This window comes from Elephantulus edwardii, unplaced genomic scaffold, assembly GCF_000299155.1.
Source record: "Elephantulus edwardii isolate Elephantulus edwardi_28Jun2011 unplaced genomic scaffold, EleEdw1.0 scaffold00188, whole genome shotgun sequence".
Lineage (NCBI taxonomy): Eukaryota > Metazoa > Chordata > Mammalia > Macroscelidea > Macroscelididae > Elephantulus > Elephantulus edwardii.
Window position 1 is genome coordinate 6,460,278 of NW_006399938.1, and position 11,688 is coordinate 6,471,965.

At 37.5% G+C, this 11,688-nt stretch overlaps 1 protein-coding gene across 1 annotated transcript in view; it reads left to right on the forward strand.

Moving 5' to 3' along the window:
- The window catches only part of PALLD (palladin, cytoskeletal associated protein), a 672,347-nt gene that overhangs the window by 626,179 nt on the left and 34,480 nt on the right, over positions 1 to 11,688 (forward strand). The window contains exons 13-14 of the mRNA XM_006896661.1: positions 1,445 to 1,666; positions 9,647 to 9,796. Coding sequence (XP_006896723.1) covers positions 1,445 to 1,666; positions 9,647 to 9,796 — 372 coding nt within the window. The remainder of the gene's footprint in view (positions 1 to 1,444; positions 1,667 to 9,646; positions 9,797 to 11,688) is intronic.

Here is an 11,688-nt window from a genome sequence, read left to right on the forward strand (position 1 = left end):
AGAAAACTAGAACTCTTACCTTTAGAACTCTGGTCTTTCTTTATCTATTATTCACCTTCACTTCTTTTTTTTTTCTTTCTTTTTTCTACATTACAGGAAATTGGGTCTTCTCATGCCTCTGTAGGGAGTTCTCTGGATGGTCAAAAGGTTAAGTTTTTCACCTGTCTTCTCCTTCTAGTCTTTCCCTGGGTCTATTTTGTCTGTCCTTCCTTGTTATTTTTTTCTTAGCATTCCTATCTGTCTTTTCTGCTCTGTGTTAATTATAACAGTTTCTATAGATGTTAGGATTTGAAGGCTTTATATGACCAGTGTATGTTTTAATTTAATATCAGATTCACTAAAGTGCTGTGATATAATTTCTGTTGTAATTTCTTTGCAAATTTAATCTAATTCTGTCATCAGTGGATATGCTAGACTTGAAATCATGAAAAGATTTTCATGTGTTGTACCTGTCTAGGGAAGATAAAATTACTAATTCCTAAACTGCTGAGTTTGATAAGGATGGAACAAAACAACTTGTGATATAATTTTTTGAGTTTTATTTACTCTGTTTTATGTCTTACCTCAAGAAAACAAACTGTTTTTTTAAGTTGCGTAACTGAAGAGAAACTTCATTTAAAAATCTTGTATTTATTAAATGGAGATTTTTTTTTTAAAGATAAAAGTAAAGATACATTTATTAGAAGGCACATCTCAAAAGGGGCAGACTTCTCTCTTTTAAGAAGAAATCCGGAGGAGAGGCAGGGTGCTAGTGAGATGAGGCTTTATTTATGGATGTAAATGGAGATTATTTTTTAATATATTGCACTTGTAAGCGAACTGTAGTATCTACTTGAATTCCCATAGGGTATTGAGTTACTTGCTCTACTCCTGTATTCCTTTATAGCCAAAACGTTGACAGTTCTATTTTTCTTTCAAGGTAGGTAGAATTATTTCTAGTAACACTTGGACTGAGGAAGAGGAGTCTAGAAGCTGAATTAAAATTTATTAAAGAATGTGGTACCATAGTTTTTCCTTTACTCCTTTGATTCAATACTATGCAATATTACAGCTTTGGCTTTCTGAGGATATGTGCCACTATCCTCTGAAAGTGTGTTACCTCTGGAAAGAGGTTACAGTTTTCCACTGTGTTTACTTCATGAACAAGAACATATAACTTTTGCCTTTTTTTGTGCTTTACCCTCATACTCTTCCCCAAAAGAGAAAATAGTAATTAGTTCATATTTAGAAGCTCATTGTTTGTGCTATAGAACTTGAAGACAATGTAAAATATCATACAAACTTACTTCCACATTGCTGCTGTTAAATATGGAATTGAAATGGACCCAGACATTTTTTAAATCTATTAGATGTCTTATTGAAAAAGAGGATAAGACAACTCATGAGATATGTTGTATCACTAGGGATTGAGATTGCTAACATGACATTTCTGTGTTTGATTCAGGAATACAAAGTCTCCAGCTGTGAACAGAGGCTCATCAGTGAAATAGAGTACAGGCTGGAAAGGTCTCCTGTGGATGAATCAGGAGATGAAATTCAGTATGGAGATGTACCTGTGGAAAATGGGATGGCGCCAATCTTTGAGGTGAAGCTGAAGCATTACAAGATCTTTGAGGGGATGCCTGTAACTTTTACATGCAGAGTGGCTGGCAATCCAAAGCCAAAGGTAAACTGAAAATATGACCTTTTCACAAGTTCTATATTTTGAGGCAGAGTTGAGCTTCCAAAACATAGTATGCATAGTGGAAAGAGGAGATACAGGTTACCTTTCTTAATATCTGACCAAGCCCTGTGCAGTAATTTAGCACTCTGCTGTTAACCAAAAGGACAGTGATTCAAATGGAAAGAAGACGTAACAGTCGTCTTCTGTTTTATAACCTTGGAAACCCTTTGTGGCAGTTCTCCTCTGTCCTGTAGAGTCACTGTGCATTGAAATTCAGCTGAACTGCAATTGGTTTGCTTCTTCTAGTAGTTGTTGTTAAATTCCAAGACAAAGAGTCCTGGTAGCACAGCGGCTAAACAGTCATCTGCTAAGCAGAAGATTGGATGTTTGAATCCAGCTGCTTCTGCTGCATGAGAAAAAAAAGTAGCAGTTGGCTACCATCAATATTTATTATTTTGGGTACCAAATGGGACATTTCTACTACACACAGAGGCAACAAATTTGGTTTTTTTGTTTTATTGGTGGTTTTTTGTATTTTGTTTGTTTGTTTTTCCATTTTGGTTGAGTTGAGGGCGATCTTCAGAAGCCACGCAGAAAAAAATAATTTGGGCTTGAGTAACAGAATAAGGGATAAACAGATAATTGAATGCTAACTAATTGAATATTTGACAAACAACTTTTCACGCACTTACACCATTAACTGCTCACGCAAAGTCATCGTCATTATTCCCAAATAGCAAATGATTAAATAGACCCTTCCACCTGCACCACCTCCCCCGTGCCTTCAAGTCTAACTCCTATTCCTTGTGATCCTATAGGACAGAGTAGAACTGCCCCATAAGGTTTTCTAGGTGGTAATCTTTCCAGAAACATAATGGCTAGTTAGTCCTAACTGCCAACTCTGGTTAACAGCCAGACACTTTAACTATTATACCACCAAAGCTTCTTAACAGACCCTCATTCACTTATTACCATTGAGCTAGAACAGACTCATAGCTGTCCCTCTACTGGGAATCTGAGGCTTTAGGTAACATAGGAGGAGATTCCCTGTCTTTCTCCCTTGAAGCCACTAATGAACAACCAGAGAGGCGTTACCATTGGATTAGCAGCACAACTTCCTACAGACTACAGCACCAAAGCTCTTTATTATTTTTCTTTTTTTTTAATAGTTTTTAAAAGTTTACAAAGCATATTGTTTTTCAAGCAATCATTAATGGACATTTTTTTCTATAGTATTAATTACAATAGTATTTAGAGTTTTTTCAGCCATCCTTTCTACAGATGGGCCTCACTTTTAAATATAGGAAACATTGGGTTATTATATTAAACATTTGAAGTTTTATAATCAGTGGCAAGTAATGCTTCTCTGTATGGTATAGAATATAAATTTATGTCTGAATTTTTCACTCAAAAACTCTCTGTCCTTGAGAATGCTAATTAAACTCACTGAGATGAAGTTTCACCATCCTTTTGCCCAAGGAGCACACTGGTTATACTTTTTCCATGACAAAGTAGTTTGTTCTTGGTAGTGTGTAGTTTATTTAGTACTTCTCACCAACACCACAGTTCCGATGTATTCTTCAATCTCCTTATAGATTCTTCAACATCCAGATGCATTTAAAGACATTGAAACTACCAAAATCAGCATATTTTTCAAACTGACATCCTTGCCCTTTTGTACTTGAAAGAGATTCCCCCCATCCGCATTGTGTTTCAAATGATGTGTCTTATAAAATTAATCACCACAGATATGTGCCTACTATTACCGTGACCTTTCAGGTCCCCACTGGATCTTTCCTAATTCCTTCACCCACTCCCTTCACCCCACAAAATCATGTGATGCCATGATTTCCTTCATCCTCACTGCCAAAAAAAAAAAGCAAGGTCTACATGGGTATGGCATTTATCATGGGGGGAACTGTCCCCACCCACAGCATCAATAACATAAAATCAATTCCCATGAAGTCAGACATGTTCCCCATGCTTGTATATCTCTTTCTACTCATCTCAACACCAATCTTGCTGATTTGCTGGGTCCAAAATCCAATGTGATTGTTCGTAGACCAAACAGAACCATATTGGGGAAGTCAAAAGGTTATAATCCCGATTAATAACTGAATGTAATCAAGACAGTTCAAAAAATGTGCCTACAGGCACCTCAACATCGACCTTCTCAGCTCTAAGTGTTCTCAAGTTCTCAGTCCTGTCAGTATTGGCTCTCCCTGCCAATTGTCCAACAAAGTTCTCAGTTCTGCCAATATGGCTCACCCTTCCCCCGACTCAAGGTCTTACCTCATTTCACGTCGTATCTCCAGCTCTACCATGGCTGCTGCTGCTATCTCCAAGCATGTTCTACATTTTGCTGCTACTTTTTTATTGGAGGAGGTCTCTTTCCTCTTCTCATGGGGAAAAAATCCATCTCTGCAGCAAGAGCTGTTCAATATACTAGTGAGACTAGCAAATTCCGTTGTAGATTGTTGACACTGTCCAATTCCCTTATGGAATGGTAGATAGCCAATCCTCTTGTAGATAGACCAACATGCCTCATTCACATAGACCCACCTATCCACATAGTCAGTTATCCACATTCAAATAATGCTAAAAACACCATATTGAAAGACAAATCCCATACTCATTCTCAGCTCTGTTGCTCCCTCCCCTTTCCTCTTTGGACTTTTATACACACTTACTTCTGGTTTTACAATAATAGTCTTATGCAGTATTTGTCCTTATAAGCCTGAGTTAGTTCACTCAGCATAATGTTCTCTAGCCTCCCTCATGTTATGAAGTATTTTTCTATAACATTGCTGCTTTGTGCTTCATAATAGTCCATCATGTAAATATACCACAATTTCTCAATCCAGTTGCTTATTGATGGACATTTGGACTGTTTCCCTGTTCCTGCTATTGTGAATAATACTGCTGTGCACATCAGTGTGATTGTGTCTCTGTTCTGTTTTTCTCAGAGTGTATTCCTAAGAGTGGAGTAGCTGGGTGATTGATATAGAATTTCTATGTTCAGTATCATAGAGAAAATGTCAAACTGCCTTCCAGAGTTGTTGTTGTTGTTGTTGATTGCCTTCGAGTCAAACACAACTCATAGCAACCCTATGAACGAAAGGCCTGAAGTTCCTCTCCAACTGTCAACATTTATCAAAGTTCATAGAGTTTCCGGAGGCATACTGTTTAGGAAGTAGATGCCACTCCTTCTTCCAAATATGTCATAGAATGTTATTGCAGGTTGAGTCACCTGCATTGCACAGTGACTCCATGTACAGCAGCTCTGAACCCTTCCCTGTCCTGAGGCAGTCTCACTATTTCTGACACATCAACCCCCATCGTCCCAGTCACTGTATCAATCCATCTCATCTGAAGTCTTCCTCTCCTGTGCTGTCCATGCACCCTTCTGAGAATGATGTTCTTCTCCAAGGACCAATCTCTCCCGGCCACATGCCCAAAATAAGTGAGGCGGAGCTTCAGAATTCTAGCCTCCAAGAAGACTTGGCTTCACCCTCCCCAAGACAGACCTATTTGTTTTCTTGGCAGTCCATGGTATATTCAAGACTCTTCTCCAGCACCACAACTCGAAGGCATCTATTCTTCTCTCATCCTTAGTTGTTGTCCAACTTTTTGAAGCATAACAACAGAGCATAACATAACAGAGTAGGTGTACCATTTTACAATCTCACCAATAGTGTATGAGAGTTCAAATTTCTCCCCATCCTCTCCAGCATTTATAGCTTACGGCCTTGTTAAACTTTGCCACTGCTGCTGGGGTGAGATGGTTTCTCATTGTGGTTTTTATTTGCATCTCTCTTATTGCCAGTGATTTGAGCATTTCTTCATGTGTCTATTGGCCATCTGAATGTCCTCCTCTTGAAAAGTTTTACCATATCTTTACCCATTTTGTAATTGAGTTATCAGTCTTTTTCTTGCAGAACCCTTGTAGTATTTTATAAAACTTATATATATGAGACCCTTGTTTGAGAGGTCATTGCCAAATGTCTTTTCCCAGTAAGAAGGTTTCTTTTCACACTATTGGGAAATGTTTTTGATGCGCACAAGGATTTAATTGTTAGACAATTCATTCAAAAATGTTCTCCTCTTCTGGTTATGCATTTCTGGCTGTATTTGTCAGCATATGTATACCATAGACTGAGCATTCTAAGTTTGGTCTCATTTTGTTGCTTATCATCTTTATGGTTTGGAGCTTTACCTCTAGATCTCTGATCCACTTTGAGTTGATTTATGTGTATGGTATGAGATGTGGATCCTGCTTCAACTTTCTGCAGGTAGAAGTCCAGTTTTGTTAGCATCATTTGTTGAATAGGTTGCTATTTGCTCACTTGATAGATTTTGTTTCCTTGTTAAATACCAGTTGACTACAGGTCGATGCATTAATTTCTGGATTCTTGATTCTGTCCCATTGGCCTGTGTGTCTGTCATTGTGCCAGTACCATGCTGTTTTGGTTATTACAACTTCATAGTAAATTTTGAGATCAGAAAGTGCTATGTCTTCCACTTCATTTTAGTTTTCAGAAGTGCTTTGCTTATTTGGGGGTTCTTAAAAAAAAAACCAAACACTTGCCTATTGACTTTTCTATCTCTTTGAAGAATGAATTTGATATCTATTAGGATTGCATTGAATAGGCATATTGCTTTTGGTAGAATTGTCATCTGAAAGGGATTCTTAGCAGTAGATTTGCTCAATACAACATGTCTTGATTTCTTCACTGCTGCTTCCATGTTTTGTATTGTTTCTGGATCCAAGTAAAATGAAATCTTGGACAACTTCAGGCTATTCTGCATTTACCAAGAGATTGTTTATTGGTCAGTTGTGAGTATTTTTATTTTCTGAATGCTGAGATGTAATCCCTTTAAAGGCTGCAGTCTTTACTCTTCTTCAGTAAGTGCTTCATGTCATCTTCACTTTCCATAAGCAAAATTGTGTCATCTGCATAATGCTGGTTGTTGATGAGTCTCTCTACAATCCTGATGCCACGTTTTTTTTTCTATAGTCTAGCTTCTTGAATTTTTTTGCTCAATATCCATAATGACTAGGTATGGTTAAAGAATACAACCTTAATGCACACCTTTCCTGATTTTAAACCATGCCATTTCCCTTTGTCTGTTTGGATTACCGATACTAAATGAAAAAGGTACTGAAGTATACCGAAGGCATTGGCACAAAAACAGAACCCCAGGAATTGATGAAATACCAACTGAATTGTTTCAGCAATCAGATGTAACCCTAAACATGGTCACCAATTTGGAAGACAGCTACCTGGCCAATTGCCTGAAAGAGATTCCACATTTGTGTCCATTCCTCCCTGTCCCCACCTTCCCCCCAAAAGGTAATGTAACAGACGTGGAAATTATAAAACAATATCACTAAAATCACACACAAGTAAAATCTTGCTGAAGAATATTAAAAATCTGCTGGAGCAGCACATGGACAGAAATTCAGACTGACTCAGAACAGGCCATGGAAGGAGAAATATCATTACTAAAATCAAATGGATGTCAATTGAAACAGAGAATACTAGAAAGATGTTATTTGTGTTGTATGGATTATGCAAAGGCATTCAACTGTGCAGATCTTAAAAATAATAACATATAATTTAATTTTTTAGAGCTAAAATACAATTGAATTCAATTATATATCCATTTTTTAAAACTCAACATTCATAATATTTAGGCATTAACATTTTAATCTGAAATTTTAGATTAGCTCTGTAAACTACAGTGTCATTTAGTCAGCTAGTAGAGTAGGTCTTTACACAGTTGTTTTGGGTTTCACTTATTTTGTTGTTATTGTTGAGAATGTACTCAGCAAAACATACACTAAACAGCAGTTTGTGGTGGTGTTGTTGTTATTATTGTGATTGCCTTCAAGTCTAGCACGACTCACAGCATCCCTATAAACAAAAGGCCTGAAGCCCCTCTACAAATATCAACATTTATCAAAGTTCATAGAGTTTCCAGAGGCATGTTATTTAGGAAGTGGATGCCACTCCAGTTTATACGTGTACAATTTAGTGGCATTGATTATATATACTCTTTGAGTTGTACATTCTTAACCTCCTTTTCTAAATTGCCTCTCCCTTATAATCTAAATTTATTGAACCCAAAAGTTTTTGCTTGGATTTTCAATTTTGTTATTCATTTGACCCTACATAGATAGTTCTTAGAGTAACATCATGTCAAGGTTGTTGTTGTTGTTGTTATGTGCCTTCAAATCACCTGTGACTAACAACAACCATCTGCACAATAGCTCTGAACCCCGCCCTATCCTAAGCCAATCTAATCTCACTGTCTCCAACACACCTATCCCCATTACCTTAGTTATTGTGTCAATCCATCTCTTCCAGGGTCTTTGTCTCATTTGCTGTCTCCAGGCATAATGTCCTTCTCCAATGACTGGTCCTTCCTGGCCATGTGCCCAAAGTATAGGAGACAGAGCTTCAAAATCCTGGTCTCCAAGGAGCAATTTGGTTTCACCTTTTCCAAAACAGATCTCTTTGTTCTTTTACCAGTTCTATACTCTTTTCCAACGCCACGACTCAGAGGCATTAATTGCATAGCAAGTAACTGTGAACTCCATGGCCTGGATCAGGCACACCTTAGTCTCTAGATAGACATTGCTGTTCTTCAAATCTCTGGAGAGGTCCTTGAAGTCAGATTTTCCCAATGCAATTTATCTTTCCATTTCCTGACCGCTGGTACCATCAGAGGGTTGGTTTCTTTATGAATGTCTGTTTTCAGATCTTTGGATTATGTGCCTGGGAGTTGTATTACTGAGTCATATTCTGAGTTTTTTAGGAATTGCCACACTGATTTCCACAGAGGTATACCATTTTGCATTTCTACCATCAATATATGTTGTTGTTGTTGTGTGCCAAAGAGTGGGAACCAACTCATAATTGACCCTCCAGTGCATTTTCAGAGGCAGTTAATCACTCACCCTCAATAAGACTCTCATTTCCCCACACTCACTAACATTTACTATTATCTGGATTATGTTTATTTTATTCATCCTGTTCTTGTTATAGTTGTTTTTTACCGTGGAGTCCAAACCAACACAAAGCTGAGCCTCCGGTGGATCTTCAGAGGCAGTAAATCCATGGGAGGAGATTGTTCATCTTTCTGCTCCAGAGCAGTTAGTGGATTCGAACGATGTGCCTTTGTGGTGGCAGCACAGCTCCTTGCCAGTAGGCCACCAGAGCTCCTCCGTCATCCTAGTGGGAGCTAAGTGGCATCTGGATGTGGTTGTGATGCATCTCACCGATCACCAGTGAAACAGAGCATCATTTTGTGTACTTAGCGGCCATTTGAATGTCATCCTTGGGGAAATGTTTATTTTAGCCCTTTGCCCACTTTGTGATTATGTTACTTGTCTTTTTATTGTCAAAGTTTCCTTAATATTTTGGGTTTTAGATTCTTGTCAGATATCTGTTTTTAAAGCTTTTGCCCAAGTAGATGGTGGCTTCTTTTCTGTTTTTAGTAAATTGTTTCCATTAACAAAAGCTCTTAATTTATTTTTTAAGAGCTTTCATTTATTTATCAAGTCTTTTGTTGACTCTGCTTTACTTATTATATAGTAGATAATTCAATTTTTAAAAAACAAACAAAACATTTTATTGTGATTTAAGTGAAAGTTTACAGCGTATAATGGTTTTCTTTATTAGATAATTTATTATTGAAAGCTAGGCCTGACAAAATTGGCCCTGCTTTTTCTTATAAGAATTTTATATGCACATATAATCCTTTTCTAATTTGTTTTTTACCATGCGAAGGCAGGCCAAAATCTAATTTTTCAAGCACTATTTATTGAAGTGACTCTTTCCCATCAAATGGACCTGTGCACCCTCGTTAAGTGTCAGTTGACCATAGAGCTGTGGGTTTATTTCTGGAGGCTCTGTTGTATTCCATTGATCTGTGAAGTTCATCACACTTTTAATCTTTTACTGTTTCCTTTCATAGATCTATTGGTTTAAAGATGGAAAGCAGATTTCTCCAAAGAGTGATCACTATACCATTCAAAGAGACCTTGATGGGACCTGCTCTCTTCACATCACAGCTTCCACCTTAGATGATGACGGGAACTACACCATTATGGCTGCAAACCCTCAGGTAAAGAGGAGTCGGGCTGAGTTCTACATGCAGTACTTTTCTTTTTCTTGTTGTGTGCCATCGAGTCAGAACTGACCCATAGCTGACCCTGTAGCCAGTTTTCAGGGACAACAAGTCACATAGGAAGGGGTTTAATTGAACTGTGGGACTGTTTAATTAAAAAGTGGAGTCATACTTATCTGGTTTATGAGACTGTCTTTCCAAATCCTACATCCATTTTGTTTTCAGAAGGTAGGAAAAAAAATATTATGTGTTACATGAATTTTTATTTATTCAGCCAGATGTTATTCTATAGGAGTGATTCTGATGCAGATGCACTTTCTTTCCGTGACTATTGCTTTTATCACCTGCTGTCAGGTGCTGTAAGTCCAGACTATGACTTGTCACACTGTGAACAGTGGATTTGAACCTTTGCCATCCAGATCATTCCTGATAAACTTAAGCCCATTGCTGCAGTCACCTTGTCAACCCATCTTGGTGGAGGTCTTCCCATAGGTGATAAGATTACAGTGATGGGCAAGACAAAATCCTCACGTAGAAATCAACCAGTAACAAACTAACAGGCAGTCCTTGCAGCCCCCAGTCCCCCTTTAGCCCCAGTGCCCAGGGACTTGGGAGCCCTGCTTGAAGTGGTGGGTGCTACCAATGCCCGACTGAAGCTTAGGAAGGGGAGAACTGAAAAAGCTGATGAGTTCCCCAATCAGCCATTCCCCCTCCGCGGTATTTCTGGGGAAGATCTGTGCATGGTAGCAGACATGGCTTTTTCTTTTTCCCTTTTTCCTGCCTCCTCCCAGCTTTAATCCCTAGTGTCTGTTCACTTCCACAAATAGAACCTTCTGCTGGATGAAATAAAAGCAAACAATGGACCCTTAAAAAAAATCACAAAAAACAAACATACAAACTATCATTTCAGGTAGGATAAAGTTCTACAGAAAATCACACCAAAATATTTTTAAAGAAACACATAAAACTGTAGAATTTCATAACATGTAACTATAGACAAATTATAATAGTTCTTTAAGTAATATGATCCTTAGAAGCAAGGATGGTGAAAGTTCATTTCACTTGCTTTGGACATGTTATCAGGAGGGGCTAGTCCTCGGAAAAAGACAACATGCTGAGAAAGGCAGAGAAAGACAGACAGGAATCCCTTCAACAAGACAGACACAATGATAGTAACGATAGACTCTAGCATGTCAGAGATAGTGAGGCTGGTACAAGATAGGGCAAGGTTCAGACATGTTGTTTTTAAGCCCATAAGGAGTCATCATCAACTAACAAGAAGAAGTAATTTTTGGTGTCTTATCAAAGAAGTCAATGCCTATTTAGGATTAACTAAGAAGGACTACCTCTCATGATCACAATTCAAGCCTGCAAACTATTTTATTGAGTATCTTACATATTTCAAACACTGTGCTGGGTACAGAGGACACAGACCCAAATTATTTCCTGCCATAAGAGCTCAGAGTGATTTCCTAAGTCTCCAAAAGTCATAAATAACTTGACATTCTTTTAAGGAGGATAAGAATAATGCTTGATTCTATAACTAATGAGAATTAGCTAGCAGGCTTATCTTTAAGATATTTAATCTATTTATATCATTCTATATTTCATTATTTCTTTCCAAAGACTTATTGGGTGTTAGAATATAAATTTAACAAAACTTACAAACTGTTAAGATTTTATATAGGTGTTCTAACATTTTAATGTTCTATAAAGATAATTTCTATGATAATGTTAGAACGAGGATAAATTTCAAATTATCCAGCTAATCAAGTCATGACAGAACACAACAAGCTCTTTACTATCAACAAAGTTTTCATTTTAATGTACCTTCTTAAGCTTATTTTTTAATCAATTACTATATAATCGTTATTGTGAAAAAAATTTAA